General features: G+C 44.0%; 2 protein-coding genes across 3 annotated transcripts; both read right to left on the minus strand.

Annotated features, from left to right (window-relative positions):
* Nucleotides 1–535: 535 nt before the first annotated feature.
* Nucleotides 536–5,483, minus strand: ipp (intracisternal A particle-promoted polypeptide). Of its 2 annotated transcripts, none has more exons than XM_076745418.1 (10): nucleotides 5,388–5,483; nucleotides 4,547–4,962; nucleotides 4,239–4,450; nucleotides 3,898–4,117; nucleotides 3,617–3,763; nucleotides 3,310–3,477; nucleotides 3,070–3,207; nucleotides 2,164–2,286; nucleotides 1,861–2,081; nucleotides 536–1,746 (listed from the first exon to the last, which is right to left on the minus strand). In XM_076745418.1, the coding sequence occupies exons 2-10, from the start codon at nucleotides 4,878–4,880 to the stop codon at nucleotides 1,522–1,524; spliced, it is 1,788 nt and encodes a 595-aa protein (XP_076601533.1). In that variant the 5' UTR covers nucleotides 4,881–4,962; nucleotides 5,388–5,483; the 3' UTR covers nucleotides 536–1,521. The 2 variants fall into 2 exon arrangements, with proteins under 2 accessions (XP_076601533.1, XP_076601532.1); XM_076745417.1 differs by having other exon boundaries at nucleotides 3,617–3,772.
* A 5,059-nt stretch (nucleotides 5,484–10,542) lies between these two features.
* On the minus strand, nucleotides 10,543–17,640 carry LOC143329319 (phosphatidylinositol 3-kinase regulatory subunit gamma-like). The gene is made up of 10 exons (XM_076745156.1): nucleotides 17,263–17,640; nucleotides 15,146–15,257; nucleotides 14,924–15,022; nucleotides 14,639–14,819; nucleotides 14,419–14,535; nucleotides 14,133–14,275; nucleotides 13,839–14,015; nucleotides 13,648–13,722; nucleotides 13,371–13,541; nucleotides 10,543–13,255 (listed from the first exon to the last, which is right to left on the minus strand). Exons 1-10 carry the CDS (start codon nucleotides 17,315–17,317, stop codon nucleotides 12,982–12,984), a joined length of 1,404 nt encoding a protein of 467 aa, XP_076601271.1. The 5' UTR covers nucleotides 17,318–17,640; the 3' UTR covers nucleotides 10,543–12,981.
* Nucleotides 17,641–20,076: the final 2,436 nt, after the last annotated feature.

A 20,076-nucleotide genomic window follows, 5' to 3' on the forward strand; every position in this document is an offset into this window, starting at 1 on the left:
CAGAGGTCTAAACACTGCATCAGTACAACCCTCAGTGTTAGCATGTATCACAGTGAGTTTTACATTTCATGGAAATGTTCGGTGTATATCCATGAGTGCTGAGTTCCAGTGGCAGAGCTCTTGCCTTGGACGTGTGCCACATCTGTGCCAAACAGCCTTGATGCTGTACAGCCTAACAGATGATAACAGAACCGCGTTCAGAGTGAGTTGATGACAACAGATTGTACTCAGAGGTACCCTTTCATTTGACAAGGAGCCACTTATCCAGTGAGATGTCAAATGTAATCGAACAGAGCAAATATTGCGACTGTAGCTTGTTTGTGCAGTGCTGAAAGTCCTCTGTTACAAACATTTACAGTCCGCTCAGGAGGTGTTTGTCATGCGCAGATTCAGTGTGATGTCTGCAGTGGAGAGTCCTTTTAGTCTAATTTTCCAAACCATAGAGCAACTTTACAGATGCCGTTTTCAGGCAAAGACTGCAATCATGCTCGTCTGACCTAAAACACACTCATACCATCACTCAGTACACCAGGGAGGCACTTAACTCCTTTGAAGTTTATTAAGTCTGAAATCAACCAATAAAAGATATTACTGTTGTGTCACAATTAATATTCTGTTATCTGCCAAGGAATAACAATACATGATAGGAAATACTGTTACTGTGCAACGGCTCCACTCAGCAGGCAAATGTGATGAGCTTCAACATCCGGAGGGGAAACATGATAACTTAGCAGAAAGAAGGTAAACACGTCCCTAAACATGTGCATTATCTTTTAGTTATGCAACTCAACATCGGAAAGCTGAAATGTAAATTGAATTAATTTCACTCACTGATGAGTGAAATGATAAATGGTGACTAAGAGGCACTATTATTTACAGTGTCATATATCCAAAGAGGATCCAGTGAAAATTACTGAGCGATAACTGCACAGTGGTGAGCTGTTCAAGTGTCCAGTTATTTACAGAAATCACTTACCGTGGAACTTTGGTCCCATTATTAAATAGACTCAAGTGGTCTGAGAAATCTTCCAAGTAGCAATGCACTCAGCTCAAACCTCTCTTTTCTTTGTGGAAAAATAAAGCGAAAACAAACTAAAAAAAAAAAAAAAATCAGTGTTTTCACATCTTATCTAAGAACAGAGTTCATAGTCCCCAAAGGACTCGAACACTTCATCCAGAAAATAAGTCGGCAGTGAAAAAATGTCCTCATCACAAGGGTCGCTTTGTCTGTACACAAACGAGGAAAACGAGTGTGTGGCCACTCTGATGGTCCTGTAAAATTATTTAGTGAATTGAAAATAGAGACACAACAGTAAGCGGAAGCAGTTTCGGCAGCTAGTTTTAGATCTGCTGTCATGTTCTTATGTTCAGTGAATGTCACATGTTCTGGACAAATAAAAAAGAAAACTTGTCTCATTGGCCTACTTGAGACAGGAAACACACTTTTTGTGTTTCTTAAGGTGCAGCTTTTCTCCAGTTTATGCAGTTTCGGGATGGTTGAGGCGCTGATATTCCTGGCTATCAGAGCACGGCCAGTCCACCGTCACAGCGGCTGGTGATCATGTTGCCGACTTCGGTCCAAGTGTCCAGGTGAGGGTCATAGATTTCCACAGAGTCCACCGTCACTGGGGCAGAGAAGTCTCTGCTGGCAGCTCTGCCCCCAACGGCGTACAGCAGCCCATTAACCGCTGACACTGACACGCCGGCACGAGCTGTAGACATCGGCGCCACCTCAATCCATTTCTCCTGTAGACGGACAGATAGAGGCGAGGAGGACGTCGGAACACAGATGTTACTCAAACTTAATTGTCACAGAAAGGTTTTTCGTTAATCTTGCGAGTAACACTTCCTGCACTTTACCTCTTCTGGACAGTACTTCTCCACCGTCTCCAGCGCACCCAGTGCCTCATTCCAGCCACCCACCGCGTAGATGCAGTTATTGAGGCAGGCGACGCCAACATAGGCTCGACGTGTGACCATGACGGGCAGCGCGCTCCATCGGTGGGAGATGGGGTCATACACCTCGGCCGAGCGTAGCTCCATTCCTTCGTCACTGATTCCTCCAATCACATAAATGAACCCTGGAAGAGAGGACAGCATTTGGTTCAGAGCTTTCAGAGCTGCACTGGATTACATGAATGTATTTTTCAGGGAGGAACGCACCTTGTAGCTCGCAGCAGCCAAAGTAGTAGCGAGGAACCGCCATGCTGCCGATGACCTCCCACTTGTTCTCCTCTGGGTCGTATCGTTCCATGGTCTTCCCAATCTCAGAGCCAATCCAACCACCTAAAGAGGCACCGCACAGTCGACAGAATGTGGTTTTGGTCTGAAGTTTCCCAAGACACTGGTCATGAGTTATCAATTAAAACTGACTCGTTTGTTATCATTTCACAGAATAAGTTGGTTGAAGTTGTTTAACTTGCTTTTTGTTCTCCGTGCTGTTTAGTTCTGACACTGATGAGAGTCGATCACAGTCTTTCTGGATGTGTACTTGTAATATTTTGTTTCCTTTTGTTTACATTTTTGGTTATTTTCAGAAGCAGAGAGGTTTGATTAATTTCAGCTATAACTTTTTCGCAAAGTCAGCATTTTTTATTTCAAGATCAGCGCCTGATCCTGTTTTTAAACACCTTAGTGCTAAAATTAGTGATTAATTCTCTTTTTTCACTGTTCTATCATCATTTTTACCATGTTTTATTAAGATGGCTTGTTTGTTTTCTGGCTGTGCTTAAAGGTACAATATCTTATTATACTTCCCCAGAGTTGGGGGACTTGCGCAGAAACAGAAAAGAGGGTCTTTTAATCCCTAGTAGGGGCCAAAGTCCAAAAACACTGAATCCTACATTTCCCATAATGCAACTCAACAGCATCTTTCATTAAACCTTCCCTGACTGCCAACGTTTGTCATGTACACTCCATGGCTGTTTTACAGGCTGAGTTGTTCTGACCATGACGAGCAAACTGATCTTTAAGTGTGAAACAAGTGGAGTGCCCATTTAAAACTAAGCCATCAGTTTGTGCTGAATGAATTTTGGTTAAACATGGTGCTTGTGTTACTGTGGCATTTACCAAGTGCATACAGAGCTCCGTGGCAGGGACACACGCCGACTCCACAGCGAGGAAAGTTCAGAGACGCCACAGCGGCCCACTGCTTGGTCACCGGGTCGTACCTCTCCGTGCAGTCAAAAATCATCGAATCTTTCTCCCCTGGTGAAAAAAACAAAACAATTCCATGTCAGAATGAAGATCGTTGAAGCTCATTAATTTTTAGGCTTGAACATAAACACAAGACAGCTTCAGCTGTCTCACCTCCCACCACATAGATCATGCCCTCCAGCACTGCCACCCCCAGCCCGCTGCGGGCCTGGTGCAGGGACGACACGGTGGTCCAGTACTGGTTAAAGGTGTCGAAGCGCTCCACACAGCTCAGCGCCCGGCTGTCGCTCCATCGGCCGCCCTGCAGCCGAGTGTAGCCTCCTGCCACGAGGAAACAAGCGAAGGCCTGAGAGTTAGCATCTCTGATATTTCTTATTAGGACCGTCACTTACACTGCCTTCACTGACCAGAATTCATCAGGTTACTTTTCTATACTGAAGAAAGAGATCTGAAAGCAAACCTATGGCATAGAGGTATTTCCTGGCTTTTCTTCTGGGTCTCATCTTGGCCGGTTGCAGCTGACTGTACATCTTATTTTCTTTGGGAGACTTTGTGACTTCAGTGTATTCCTTCAGCAGAGTCTGCAGCGCCACCCGCAGGCTGAAATCTGTAATACCTTTGTTGAAAAATTCTGAATGTTTACAATGAATCATTTAATCAATTTTACAGCAATACTGTCACTGTGAATAAAAAAGGATGTAAAATATGAAAGCAGAGTGCTACACTGTACGCCTTGCTTACCCTCTATGTACTTGAACAGTCTCTGTGGGGAAAGCAGAGGGAAGCGGACTGGCTCCAGCACCTCCACTACATGTTTTTTCCTCTTCGCCACATCTTGGAGAACCCAGTCCATGGCTGCAGTGAATACCTGGTACTCATCCTCAATTCTCAGCTCTTCACTCCTCAGCAGCCTCACCAGCTGATCCTTCGACAGGCCCCTGAACTCATCTGTGACACACACCTAAGAGGAGGTAGAAGCAATCACTGAGGATCGAACTTGGAAATTACAGTGTGAGTTGAAGCTGAACAGCTGAGTGCTGGCAGAGAGATGAAATGACATACATGCAGTTATTATTTCATACCTCCAGAAAGTGAACATGGATGTAGTTCTCAGTGAACTCCAGCATGTCCATGCAGGCAATCTGCTCCAGGAACTGAAAGATGCCCACGCAGTTGGACGGGTCCATGTGGCTCTTGAGGAACTCTCCACAGATAGACACCACCTCGTTGAGCTGCAGCATGTCTGCTGCCACCATCAGCTCCTGGACATTCTCCACTGTCACACTGATCACCCCTGACAGCAAAAAGCACATTTCCATTCAGAAAATGGTTCAAAAATCCGACAGAATTCACTCAACACGATGATTGGGGTATCGGGATCGATGCAGACCTGTGTATATGAAGTCCAGCAGAACCTCAAAGACCTCCGTCTCCACTCCAAGGATCTGCACCTCCTCTTTATCCGCCTCCCTCATCCCCCCGGAGAACAGAGCGGCGAAGTACGGGCTGCTGGCGGCGAGCACCAGTCGGTGGACCCTGAAGACGCGGCCGCCAACCTTCAGCCCCACGTCGCAGAAGTCGGTGCGGAGCCGCATCTTGTTCATCTGGGCCAGGATGAGTCTGGCGTAGCGGTCTGAGGCCAGCAGAGCCTGCTCGGACGCCTGGGTCGCCATGGTAGCATCACCACCACAACAAGTGGATTTGGACACAGAGGTGGAGGACATGGCAGTGGGGGCGGCTCTGCGTTAACATGGAGGCCGGTATTCCCAAAACCTCATCTCTAGTGAGTTTCGGCATAAAACAGGCCTGAAAGGCACAAGAGCAGATTGCATAAACACCAAAACACAGAGTCACTGACTCACTTCATGGTTGTGTAACAACACAGAACTAAGGCAATGTCGGCAATGTAATCAGCGATGAACGCATACAAGCGGATTTTCTTGACAGTCTCATGTTATGACACACTGGTGCATTCACTGTCCATTACTCCGCTGCTGTATGGGCTATAAAAAGGCACCTGCCGTCGCAGTTAGCCGGGGACGCTAGCCGACAGACAGCTCGGCGGGGTGGATTCAACCATCACCTTCATCAGTAGCTAAAATGCTCAACTGAAATCAAACCGCCTCACTGCTCGACCAAGCGCTGCTCAGAGGAAAAACTACTCACAGAGAATAACGTCCATCTATAGACATTAAATGTCAAAACTCATCTTGTTTATAGCCGCGACTTACCCATAAGTTCACTGATGAAGGATGCAGGCAACTTCCGTCGTCCTGCAGACTGTCAATCCTTTTTTTCTGGATCGACTGCACTGGTCTGGTAGATGAAGCTCCAGTCATGACTAACCAATCCCCGATAATGTTGCACCTTGTGTGAGTTTGTGTCGTCAGTGACACTCGTTGACTCTCTTGAGAAACAGAAGTGTAAATTACACAAACGTATGGCTTATGTCGTGTTGTTTTAACATTATTATATTATTTTGCTCTCATTTTAGCTCAGTTTGCCCAAGAATTCAGTTCAAATTTGTTATGACACACGCCGCCAGATGGCAGTGTTGCCTTTGAACAAACAGCTAAACAAATAAAAGTCCTTGACAACAAGCCACAGAAACCTACCATGTAAATTATCATAGTATTCTTAGCATGTCAGCCCCCATCAGAATGATAATTTTAGATGTAGCTATCCTCCACTGTGTTGGCTGCAACCTCTTCCACTAGGGACTCAGCCAAGCCTACAACCTAGCCTACTCATAGACAGTGGCAATGGGTTGTCCAGTTTATGTTAATCAGTAGCTTGACATCAAATTAGTTTAAACATTATGTTGGAAACCTGTTATTACATACAGAACTCTAGCACTGCATGGGCCCATTAAACCTGCCTGGTCCACTGAACTGAGGTGAAAAAAACACGTGTGACAGTTACAGGAAAAAGTCCTGTAACTGTCACTTGACTTGTATTTCCTGCTATTTCAATGTGTCATCCAGATTTAAACAGTCAGTGGTGAATGTGAGTATGTGGCAGCGCCGACGTTGGCCAGTTAACACTCAAAGGTAGATATGTGCCAACCTGGCAACCCTTTGTACAGCACAATTGCTTGGTTTTCCCTCTTGTTGCCCTGTATTGTTAAATGTCCAGTGTTTTGTCTCCCTAAAGGGCATCCACCATGGCCATTATCTCTGCTGAACAATTCCTTTATTGGATACAGCTTAAATGGACTCTTAACAAGCCAATATAAAGGCAAAGTTCACCCTCTGAACTGAGTGAGCTTTGAAAAAAAACTCTGTCGCCTTAATGTTCCCCTTTTTAGCCAAATATCTCAGAAGGAATTTAAAAATCCAGACATCAAATATTTTCACAGTCAACGTCCAGCATAGATCCCTCCGTGATTAAACTTGAACTCAGCAGTGTTTTAACCTGTAATGTGATATCTTTCCATCTAAGCATCAGTCTTAACATGCCGACAGAGAACCAAACAATATGAAAATGCGGACGGTGAAAGTGTTGTTCATCCTCAAACAAGACAAGTTTTTCCTCAGAAGTGGCACGATCACTGTCACTTTCCACACAAGCCTGAGTTACTGTATGTGTTAATCACATTATGTCGCCTATTCTTAGCAGTCGTGAGTTATCAGTGCTGTTGAGTGATTGAGGAGCCTCATTGGTGTTTCATTATACTCTGACAACAGCCTCCTTTCTGTCAATGGATGATACATGCTGGTGAGGAGCATGCATGTTCTCCATGATAATTTGTCCATCAGAAGTTGTCTTAAATGATTGATATTAATAAGACATTTGTGGCTGGTTGTTCATAGCTATTGACCTCATTACTAGAGAAAGAAAACAGGCCTCTAAATCCTTCAAATGATCCTTAATTGCCATGCATCATCCCTCGTGCTTAGGCTTTGTGTGTTTCATTTGTAATATGAACGTGTCTCTTTTTCTGTGCCTTTTGTTCTTTATGCTGCTGCCTGGGCAGGTGTCTCTTGTAAAACAGGTTTTAATAAGTAGGTGAGGTGCTAAAATGAATTTGAATGTCGTGATGCAGACTTCTTTCAGTGAACATGGTTCTGTTACAATGTGATTGTGCTTTTTTTGTGCTAGGCATGACTGTAGTCTCTGCCTTTTTTCCTCCTATAGACAACATTTTTGCTTGTTGTGAACATGATAGTTATGTTCACTGATCACCATGTCTCTCCTCTGTGGTGATAAGGAGCATGGCATTTGCTTGACTCTCAGAATCTCCCGTGCAGTGGGAGAAAAAGTAAATAGTGTGAGGGTCGTCCTATGGAAAGTGGTCACCATAATTACCATTCTGTTTTAAGTGCAGGATATGTCTGACTTTTTCATCAGGGCCCTGTCTTCTGGCTAGACGTTGCTTTCACCAGGAAAGAAAAACATCATGAGATGAAACTGACAGCTTAAGGGTTCTTATGAGAGTAGGTAGAGTTCAGAGTTTTCTAAGTCTTTATGGCTGACTTTAAATCATACCAGATAAGACAAAACAAGTAATTTCAGCACTCTGCGGTGAGAGTTTTATTATTATTTCCATAATATTGCCCATTACTAATCCTGTAAAAAATACTGGGTATTTTATTTCATCTTAATAATACTGTTTCCTTCTTATTCCAAACACACTGTAGATGCATTGTTATATCGCGTACGTGTTTGTTCTAGCATTGCCAGACGAGGCTCCTGTCCTCACCTGACAGGACTTGTGAACTGAGTAACCGCTCCTTATCTTGGCTGAGTTCACCTACAGTGTACAGACAGTATTATGCTTTCTCTCAAGCTTCTCTGCCATCTGCACTGGAGCCGGTGTCTGTCAAGCCTGTGCCACATTGGTTTACTGGCCATGTGCCCGTCGCTTCTTTTTTAATCTATTTGAGAGCTGAACTCCCGCAATGAGATTGTCCTGAGAGCGTGAGGGACTCTGAGGCCTTTCGTTTATTAAAGCTGAAACCATTAGTGAGGGTTTTTTTCCTTGAAAAATACAAGTACAATGTAATGTGTAAATCACAGGCTGATGCAAATCGTTGGCTATTCATGAAAAAGGAAAGTTATTATTTTAGGGTTGAGTCCTGTTCTACCTGTTTCAAGGAGGTGAGATCATCTTCTATTCTGGCCTAAGCTGGTATCTGCAAATCTGATTTGGTTGTGGATCTGGATTGGCATTTCTCCTGAATCTTTTGTCAGCAAGCAGTTGTATGTTATCCGCTTGTAAGAGCTGGCTTAGAGTCACCTCTCATCTTAGTGTGGTCTGAGCCTCCCGTCACTGTAACCAGAGGTCACCAAGATAATACATGATCATTTCAGTGCTCGAGGCATCCAGCAAACAAGTATGAAGTGATACCACACATCTTCACATCCTATTACTGCTTGGTAAAATTGTTTTATTCTATTTAACTTTTATTTTAATCAAATTTGGACAGTACAGGAAGTAATCAGACATGTTATTTTGGCTATTCCTAAAAATTATGGCCAAGATATTAAAGGGGAAAAAAGAGTTTGTACAAACATTAACATCATTTCCATTCTAAGACTTGTTTAATGTGCATAATTTACCATGATTCCTCAACTTTAAAACATTTTTCCACTTCAATTTTCCAGCTTTTCCATGACCTCAGACACACACACACACACACACACACACACACAGAGAGCGCGAGAGAGAGAGATACATACACTACAGACATACAAATTGTTAGCTTTTATTTGTAGTGGCATTAGATAGTCTTCAAAGAAGATGCAGGGCTGGTATCTTTAATGGCTCAGTCCGTGGCCTACATGGTGCTTGGCAGGCAACAGTGTCTGTAGCCTTCAGCCTATACGCCAGCTATAATGTGAGCTAGTAAAAAAGAGAGCGGAAAAAAAAAATCTCTTATCGATTCTGCCTCCAACATAGCAACTGCACGCTGATTGGCCGACACTCGGCACATTCTCGGCCTCCCATTGGCTGGTATGGTAGCGTGGAAACGGTGGAATCGGACGGAGACAGAGGGGAGGAGAGACGCGATTGGCTGCGGCTGAACTGAAAGCAAAAACCTCATTTCTGAAAGCCTGCGAGACAGTTGATGGTGTGTGTATTTTAGGCGTGACTCCAAAGGTAATTCGTCCTGTTGCCACCCCTCCCGCCCGTATTTAAATTGAGAACTATAAAGCAAAGTGACTGAATTTAACCGTGCGACTTCTACTCCTGAAAGGGAGGACAAGTAGAGAGGGACTGTAATATGTCTGAAGCTCAGGCAAATGGGACTGAGCAGTGTTAACTAAAGTGCTGTCGAAGCAAATAGCTTTGGGGTAAAGCCAGGTGGGAGTGTACTTCAGGTTAAAGGAAACCAGGCTGAGGACCAGCCTGACCTTTCCAGCCTTCAGTTTTATACCGTTCTGTACAGGAAATAGAAATATTTCGAGTACTCCTTCCTGTCCCCCTCTTTTCCTGTCTGTCCACCCCACACACTTTCCCTACCCACCCTCTCCCTGACTGTAGACACTCATGCAGCAGCCTGACTGTGACTCAGCCCTGGTACAGTCTGTCCTCGCTCTCTATCTCCCTTACATCTGGCCCATCCAGAGCAGAGCTCGCACGCTGCCCGTCCACCAGCGCTCTGTGCTGACACAGGTAAGAGGGAGTAATCCGTGGCCTGGAACTGAGGCTCTCCCCCAGTACATCCCTGCCCTCCCCCTGCACCTCATTAATCCCTGCCTAACACAGACCTTATGTGATGGTTGAAACAGGCCACCTGTTGCGCTGATCACGAAGGGCCAATGGTGGTGTCACCCAGGGTCAGCATCCTCATCATGGTGGCCGCTATATCCGAGGTGTTTCTTTGTAGACGCCGTTGAAGTGGAATATTTGGAAGACATTAATTTTGTGTAATTAGCCGATAACAATGGTGTTGACTGTGCGAGACAAAACTCTTGCTGGCTGGTGCCAAATGTTTACAGTGGAGCAGCATTCCTTTCACAGGAGCTTCAAAAAAAAGTTGTTTGAAATGACAGCACGTTCATAGTGAAGTATGTCTGATAAGATTGTTTTCTAGTGACTCAACAGCGGCCAGACTGAGCAGGGAAAGGGCCTGTGCATATCCTGCCATTGTCTTTATCGCTTCCTTTCTCTTCCATCTGTCCACAGTGTGTCCTCCAGTGCCCTGGCTGCCTCCCATCTCCGCTGACCCGAGGAATAAGATCATCGGACAATGGCTCCACTAGAGACAGCCGGTATGTTTTAGATAACTACTCATCTCACTTTCTACGCTTTGTATTTGGGTCATTTTTCTACCCACATTACTTGGAAAAATGAGCTCTTAAACCCTTTTTACATGGTTATCTTAAATGATAAAAGATAATCTAGACTGTGAAAGCAACAGATTGAAAAAAAGCAATGAATTATGTAAGTTGACAAAACCCTCATCAGTTTATTGTCTTTCAGCAAGAAAAAGGTCAGAATCTCACATTGCTTAGCTTCACCCGAGGAGTTTCCTCAATCCCCCAGTGGAGTTATATTTTTTATAAGAGGCTTAATCGCCCTCCTCCCATAAACCAACCTCAGAAATACATTTTACAGTTTCTCTGTACAGAGTATCTATTGTCCTCAAACTTGAAAAATGTGCCAAGTTCAACATGGATTCCTTTCCTCTTAAGCTATGTAGGCGGCATGTCATGAAAAACATTCATAGCTCGAGCAATGCCACAGTTCAAGTAATGGAGGCAGGATACTTCCGGACCTCTGGCAGTTCACACAAACATCGGAGGCCACATCATACCGACACCACCAAAGAGAGTGCATTTTTGTGGCAAATGTCAACCTCTCATAACAGCATTACCTTCACCACCATCATCATCGTCGTCATACATTGCAACAATAGAAATACTGTTGGATTGCACTTTCTTCAAGCTTTCATCTTGTGGCATGTTTATAGAAAAAATATATATAGAATACAAAAAGCTTATACTTCTTTGAGTAACAGAATATAACATACAGTACTTCAGATTATGTTTTGATCAGCACATCAGCAGGTGTACATAAATTGCCCTACCCTTGCCCAAATGCAATTACCGGACTTAACAGGGATGTAGTTTTGCTCACTATTAAGTGCTCTGGTCAATGGGTTTTACATTGAGTATGCTCATACAATGGTATTCTACAGGATGTTAATGCTACATAATTATCCACTGTATATGAATGTCTGTTAAGAAAGGGGCAAACTGTCAAGCTGCACCACGACTTTTCACATATTCACACGTGGTATTTACCCAAGAATGGTTTGGTCCACCAAACTGATGACGGAAACAGCCTGTATGCAGAACCATTTTCCTCCTCACAAATACACTACATAGCAGTAACTTATGGAGTTATCTTTGGGCCCCATTCCTGAACGCACAATGGGACATTTTGAACAAGCACATAATTATATTTTGCTATTTTGCAGAGAACTTAGTATCATTCAAACAAAGAATTATTGGACTTGAACAAGCAAAAATCTATGGTGTGCCCAACACATTCATTACAGTGTGTCCTATTATCCACATAGGTGCACAATGATATCACTACGTTTTACTAATTTCCATGCTTTGCGCGCTTGCAGATACTTGGACTGTAGCTACATGTTCCTCTTGCTCTCAACATCTCTGCTCTGCACTCTTGTGTTCATCAGTGCACTTGGTCAACTTGACAGTGTTACAGTGTGATACGATGCCAGACAGCCAGAAAACTTGAGTCTGTCATTTCTGATTGGCTGTGTTGTCTCCAATTTGATTGCTAGTCATAATATTCTTTATGTTTTATTAAATTCTGCCTGTGAATTACTCTATTAGCTTGCAGCCTAGCTTTCTTGGTAGGTTCGCATACATGCGGAATCTTAGACATTTTTTAATCATTATGTTAGTTCCTTGAAAAAAAGGGATCTTACAATTTTTTTTTCCACTCAGTAGCACGTGTTGAGTCTAATTTTCATATAGCTAATTGACTTAATTGTCTAATTATTATAAACCACCTTAGAGCATTCTTTTAAAATGAGATATAACACCCTCTGTCCAACTAAATCTAACAAAAATCTGTTAAATTTACATTTATTTCAATTTACTCATTGAGAGAGGGCAAATCAGAGTGAAAGAGGTTATCATTGTGTGCTTATGTGGATATTAGAAAACAGGTAAATTAATTCAGGTTTAAACTCTTTTTCCCCTGGGTAAATAATTTCTCAGCTACAGGAGGCTTCTCTCTTACTCCCCTGCCTTTCCTGTCTCTCTTGAGCTGTCCCTGTCGAAATAAAGCAGAAACTCAAAAATTGTCTTAAAAAAAATAAAAACCTCTGCTAAATATAATTTATGATGCCTGCAAGAAATCCACTCAAAACGTTCCATCACATGCTGAGGAATGACGAACAAACATAACTCCACGGTAACCAAATATATTTCTAACCTATTGGTCAAATTTTAAGAAACTGAATAAATTTCAACTAGGGAAATGAACATCTCTAGCAACATCGACTCTGGTTGTAAAAGTCAAACAAAGGTGCAGCACCTGACGCCAGTGAGCAATTTCCTGGTTGTCAACATCCCTACTGAAAAGGTGTCCATTAAACAAATGGCAACAAATGAAGTACAAAATAAAAAAAAAAGCTGAAACAGTCACTTTGAAAAAAAAAAAAAAAAAAAAAAAAAAGTTCAAGCTGACATTCAAGTTCCGGTCCCACTTCAATCTGTGAAATCCCATTCACAAAAAACCGATGGAATCACTGTAGTGCAAAACTTTACACATTGCACCTCGATGCAGTCATTCTCGCAGGATACAGTAAACATGTCCTTTTGTCTGTTTCCGCTGGATTACATCTCTGGAGCGGCAGGAGGGAGCCCCGCTGTGTGTTTTGGAGTCTGTAAGAGTTTGTGTTCCTCTGCGTGTTGCGAAGGCGTGGCTGCAGCTTTGGCGTGTACTGGATGTGACAGCCGAACATCCAGGGCGTCATTGTGTTGCGCTAAGGAGTGCAGGCGATAGTGCAGGACAAGGTCTTTCAGTGAGCAGTGGACGTCGTATGGTTCAGCGAAGCCGTATCCGTGTGGTGTGCTGTAGATCATACAATGCTTCACTTCTTCGTTCACGCTGGAATAAATGAAGAAAGAAAAAATAAATCAATCAATGCAACGCCATTGTAACATTAGCAGTATTCATGTCAGATCTGTTCTCCAGATGCTGCTTTCCAAAATGTTATACTCACACAACGGAGCAGGCGTAGCATCCCTGTTTGCTGCTCTCACGGATCAGGAATGTTCCAGGAGCTTTACCTTGTAGCATCTCCTCGGCCTGCGTCCGACTCAGTTCACCAACAAACCAATTTGTCTCATCCTGATGCGGCAAATTCTTCTCGTCTCCCTTCAACACATAGGTGCTGAAGAAACAAGAGTCGTATTGTAACATCTCTGTAACAATTCTGCATTTCATTGATAAGTTACATTCTTAAACACCGTCTCCAGAAAGAATCGACTGAAACTTACTCATCCAGGCTGTCACTCTGTGTTCCCAGCCAGTCATTTATGCGTTTCTGCCGCACGCCTTTGTGATTAAGCCAGCTGTGGGGAGACGTGGAAGAAAGGTTTAATTTTTACATAAAATAATGAGGCTGACTTCTGTTCTTTCCTTTCTGGGTTTGCACTGATATCACAAACAATATTCCGACGCCGCTTACTTGAGATACTGGTCTCTGATGTTGCGTAGCTGGATGAGGTCAGGCCGCAAGCTGTTCATCTTCCTGTCCGTCTCTCTGTAGTCCTCCACCTGCGTTCTCAAGTCTTCCTCCAGATGGATTTTGCTGTCGTAGATCTCCCCAAGACGACACTTCAGTTTCTCGTAATTTATCAGAAAGCTAAGGAGGGGAAGCAAAAGTCACAGGTCTGAATAGAGTTCAATAAACATGGGCAACATTTACCCAACTTAAACTCCATTTTGGTGGCATTTCCTGCACCGTGGTGTAATGAAGTACCTCTCCAGATCTTTATCGGCTCCATCAGACTGATTGTTCCTCTCAAACTCCTCTCCATAACGCTCCTGTTCACGACACTGCTCCTCAAAGATCAGCATCGTCTCGTTGAACGCCTCAATTGCCGTTCGCTTCATCTGGATCTCCTGCATCACATAAAATACATCCAATAAGAAAAGCCTCAGGAGACTGATGAATGTAAATTCTACTGTTTAGAAAAGGATTGATATTTTGCTGTGTGCACACACATTAGAGACCACCAGAGTTCACTGAAGAAGTTTGTTTTTACCTGCGAGGTCTTTGTGAAAGCTTCATAAAGACGATCAAACTCCTTTGTCTTCTCTTGGTACTGACTGTGAACCTCCTTCAGCTTCCTTCCAGCAACATCGACAGTGTCCTCTTTCACCTGAAGGCAAAAATGACCCTTTAATATGCACAGTCCCCAATGCTTTATCAGGCTTCTGATCGCCATTGTGCTCTTAAAATATAAAATAATGGTGCTCACGAACCTGCTGGAAACGGGACACGGGATGGGTGAGCATTAGGTCCAGTGTGGCGTTGTACTCCACCAACGGATGGTGTTGGTAGTGCCAAATGAGCTCCACCACTGAAGTGAAAGTGAGGGGGTCCGAGAAGCCGTACTTCCCATCGCGGTGGTAAATCTTGATCAGCTTATTGTGCCCGTCTTTCCTGAGAGAGTGAAAGCACAAAATTAGACTGTGACTGTAAAATAAAGTGTCATTTGTGGCAGCGCTCCGGCAGAGACGACCAAGCTCTCTTTTTCTTCTGTTTACCTTAATGTCAGCGTGAAGTCTCCTTGCAGCTTTGTGGATGCGTCTCGCACCATGAAGGAGCCATCGGGTGTGTCTCGGAGCTTCTCATTCACCTCGTCCCTGTGGGAAAATCAGTTATTGGTTAACGGATCTAACATACCAATGTGCTCAACAATCAAACGACACATGCCCAGCACACCTCGGCCTGTTTGATACGGGGCTGTTCAAGTCAAGATACCTCACCTGCTTATGTCTCCCCAGTACCATTCAGCATCCTGTAGTGAATACACAGGTGGCAAAAGGCAGTTGTTGTTCATGGTGGAGGACACTGGCTTTGTTGACCTGGGAGGGAGAGCTGGAAAGCAAAAGGGAAAGAGAGAGAGATAAGAAAATGAAATGCAAAGGATTGCGATCGAGACAGTTTCTTAGAAAGAGATGAGTCTGCATTGATCTGTTGTGAGAAGCACTGTAAACATGACTCCTTCAGTGTGACTTAAGCCTTTTGTGTGCTATGGAAATACAGTGTTTTTAATGTATACCACCCCCCTCACCCCCCCACAAACCACACACACACACACACACACACACGCACACACACACACACACACACACACATGCACACACACACACTCTCTTTCTCTGTCAGACCCTGACTTGATGGAGCCTGTCAAGATCTGGGGACAAGCCCAGGCATGTTTCCAACAGTTAATCTCTTGCCAAATCATTACCAAGATCTTAAGTGTGGTCAGCACTAAGACAGGAAATGTGACAGTTAGTCCTCATTTCAGAGCACCGTCCGTCAACAAATGTGAAATATGTTTTCTTTTATTATTCCAGAAATTCTCACATTTACACGCTCAATTGCCTGCAACTCTTGCACAGCAGATTGAAGTCCAACTCCTGAAGTTTGCAGCAGCCTCTGGCGCTGTCCTGCACTGCATGACAGCCATTAAATAAACCATAAGTTATATTTTGAGCCCCTTGGACCACTCCTCCCATTTAATAATGATTGCACGCTTGCAGATTAAGTTTTCCGTCAAGCTTAAAGGAATCAAATCTGCGAGGCTGGCTGAAAGATTAAGCGTTTTCCTAAAAATGAAAAAGGAGGGCAAACCGCATCAAGAGGAGGTGAAGGGCGATATATTTCACTGCAGGACAAAAGTGCCTTTCATGAGGCAGTTGGGGAGAATACAAGAGCACCCTCAGTGAGGAGAAAATGTGGGTTTCTCCCACCATCCGCTCTCCTCTTTTTCTGACCTTAAAATAAACAAAAGGCAGGTGCAGCAGCACAGTGGCAGGCACAAAACGAAAAGCTGCGGCTCCTGAACTCAGCAAAATTAAATCTGCACACCTCCTCCTCCCCCCCCTCCTTCCTCCTCCGTCTCCTGCCAAGGAGCTCTCCTGGCGTCCAAAACCTACATGCGCATACCAGTACAGACAAGAGCCACGTAATTTAAGTGTGGAATAATAAAAAATATGGAGTCAGTCACGCTGCAGCATGGCCTGGATCTGTGTCCATGAAAGGTCTTCATAAGCAGACACAGGAGCTGTCACACAGAGCTTATAGGGACAATACAGAGCATGTTCATACTGTGCACTAATCAATAATTATCTTACAGTAATGAATGCACGGGGGTAAAATTATGGTTTAATTCTAATTATCTTAAGTCCAAATTAATTTAGCTAGGCAAGTCTTTAGAATAAGTCACAACAGGACTGAAAAAACGAAACACAAGTGTTACACAGTGTTAAGACTGTGTAACAGCGCGGAGGTCAAATGACAAATGTAAATAAAAAATGAAGTGCTGGTGAGTTGCCGGAGTTCAGTCATGAGACGAGCCGTCTAGCCTGCTTGCCTCTAGCCTACTTTGAGAGCTAGCACACAAATTAAGCACGGCTGGCTGCAGAGGAGAACAAAGCGCTCGTTTCATGCGGCGCTCATTAACACACACTCAACTCTCTTCCTCACCAAATGCTCTCTTCGCACTGTCACACGCCTTCAGCAGGTCTGCTGCTTTGACAGGAGGTGCAAGACGGCCACGCATTGCCGTCCGGGTTAGTCATATGTGCCGGGACAAAAGAAAGGAGGCAAGCCACTGCGCCTGGTCCACCGAAAGGTATTACGTAATTGGCAAGTGAATTGCGCTATGCATGCCTGGGCAATGCCGCTGGGGGAGCGCGGCGCTCAGGGCATGGCCATTATAACGTTTTAGCAACACCTGCACAGCGTTTTGTCACATGTCAGCTTAAATAGTGACATGACACAGGACGATGCCAGCGCAAGAAGAAAGCAAAAAACGAAGAAAAGCTTTTCCGACCCCCCGCAGTTCAGACAATGGCTGCCTTTAACCCTAACTTACCTGGTGGTGCTTGATCCATTTCGATGTAGAATAAACCTTCGGGAGGATAAACCATTCCTGTTTCAAAATAGTAGTCCAGGTTGCTGCTGTTGTCTTTGCGCGTATTATATATATGGTTTTTTTTTTAAGAAAAGCACGCTTCCTTTGCCGCAAATGCACCTAATTTAGGTTATTTCAATGCAGTCGCAGACGCCACGTCCTACATAGATGTAGACAAAGAGGAAACTCCTTCGATTCAGAGTCCATAAAACATCCAAAATTCCAAATGTCTTTTCTCAACATAGCCTGTCTACCTGGGGTTTTTTTTCAGAGAGACAGACTGTGGCTTCATGCCTTCTCGCTGGGCGACGGAGCTCCACTTTACTTCATCTCGGAAGTGGAGCGACTTTAAAGGGCTGTTCGTAACATCATCTTGGCACAGTCCAACCCGCTGCTGCAGTAGGGGATTACATTTTCATGCAGGATTCGTGGTCATGTAAAACATACCCAGTCACGTTTCTGTCGGATAGTTAAGTGACAAGATGCATATTTAAGAAGAATCTGCGAGAGAACATTTTAGCTGGTGAGTTAAACTCGCAGATACTTGATTGACGCCACATCAGTAACCTCTAAAGTGTAATGGTACGTTCCAGCCCGTTTCATTCAGCTCTCCTCAGGCTGCACTGTAACAGCTGAAAAATAGCTTTCAGGGCATGAATGGAAAAGAAAAACCTAGTCTATTAGCTTTAATGATTCAATAAGAATATTATCTAACTCATACCTTATATGTTGTGCATTGTGTTAAAAAATAGGAATTTAAGCATTTATTACCACTTTAGATTTTGTCCTAATTTACTGGTGAGTGAAAGGGTTGCAATGAAATGACATCATGCTATAGGTTTTATGACAATTAAACTGTCCTCAGCTGTTTGGCATCCAGAGAGCACCCAGCTTAAGCCCTTTTGTCTGAGAGGTGACAGGGTAGCCTGTCGTGTTGGCAAGTATGTATTATATTTTCGTTGAGCTTGTCAAACACGTTCGACAGCAAAAATGGCATCTTGACTGCAGTCACTTGCAATTATTGCTTCTCTGAGATCATCCCATCGAGGACACGGGAGGTAATAGCAGGTGTTTTAACACCTGTACACATTAGTGACTTGAAAATGAATGTAGTGCAGAAAGAATTGATTATTTTATGATGAGACATTCTGCTGTTTCTATCTTTCTATCAGGTTTACTATCTCCTCTTGCATTCATGTTGGATGAATGCATGCATTGTTGCTCAGTCATGACACAGAATGACATTGTGCTATAAATTTAAACAACCAGGGCCTCTTCCATCAGCTGACATTGGTGGCTGCAAGGAGAGTGAAACAAGGTCTGTATGGTCAGAGGTCCGTCTCTGTTGGTGTCCCGGCGTTTATGGCTGGTCCCCTTTTGACCCAAGGATGGAGAGTCAGGGAGGTAAATGCTTCCAGCATTCCTTTTTCCCATCAGTAAGACAATTCTCTGCTGTGTCCAATCCGTGCCCATGAAACATCCTAAACTAACTGCCATGGTGGAGCAGATTATAGCTAGAGAGCAGGCATTGCAGGCTGCTCACACAGACACACACGAAGACACACTCACACATGTGTATGCACGGGTATTCCAGACAAACACATATAGACTTTATTAGCAATTTTTGGCCAAAAAAAGTCTAGATCATTTGCAGGTTGCATGCAAACGTTGTTTAACTAGCCAAATGGTAGTCTTGAGATGTTGGCAGCTTTTTTTTCAGACATTACATCCACCATTTGAAAGGTATGTAATTGTGTGGGTGTGTGTGCACATTGGGTGAATGCGCTCATGTGCGTCTTTGTGGGTACAATGCATGAGTGTTTGCCTGTGTGCTTTCCGTGCCTACCTACTTTAAGAAGCCTTGAAGCCTGTCACGGCATGTCACTTGGCTTCTGCCCAATCCTCCCCTCCCCCCCTCCTGTTTCCTCGGTGTCAGAAGACCACAAAATTTGCCCCTTTAACTTCTGGGTCTGACCCCGTGACACATTTCACTACCACCATCCCCTTGAGACACAACAGCATCGGGGCTGCAGGCAGTCACTGGGGGACAGTCATGCATAGACTTCATGAGCTCTGGTCTTTGGGCTTTATGTTTGGGATATGTTCCCTGCATGATCAGTATTAGAAAAACCCAAAATGTTTAGAGAGTGCCATGCATTTGTAAGTGAACCCCGTTTGTGTTGTGTGCATGTAGTGGCCAGAGCAGTGCAGGGCCAACTTGCAGGATAAACCTTTAGGCTTTGCACCCCAGATCCAGGCAGTCCTGATGGGATCAGTGAAGGCTAATCGTAAGATTACGGCATAGGCTGATACGGCAAGCCTGCCAGCTGCCTGCTAGCTGATGTGACTCATCTTGATATCCACTACTGCAATATGCCACTGGACTGTGGGAGTGCTGGGAAACGCTGCATGGGTTTTAAATTAACAGAAAGATGTTCTTCTGTGCTAAATGTAGATAGCAGTTAAACTCTAATCCTGTTAGATTTTCATTTTTGACACTGATCTGACAAACAGCGTAGACTGACTACAGAGGGGCTACTAGGCAGCAAATGTTAAGCAGAGTAGGTGTCAGAGACGTTATAGTTCGGTCATTGCTCTGCTCAGGAAAGCAGTGTCAGGAGGAGACATAAGAGCTCAGGAGAATGGCAAACAGGATTGGCTTTTGTGTCCTATAGATTATTAGGTCAGTGTGGTTAAGTGTGTTTTACATGAACTCTGTGGTGAAATTATGAAAAGAGCTTTAATCCCCATATTTAAGAGTGTTAAATGTGTACA

The sequence above is a fragment of the Chaetodon auriga genome, chromosome 12, assembly GCF_051107435.1.
Source record: "Chaetodon auriga isolate fChaAug3 chromosome 12, fChaAug3.hap1, whole genome shotgun sequence".
Lineage (NCBI taxonomy): Eukaryota > Metazoa > Chordata > Actinopteri > Chaetodontiformes > Chaetodontidae > Chaetodon > Chaetodon auriga.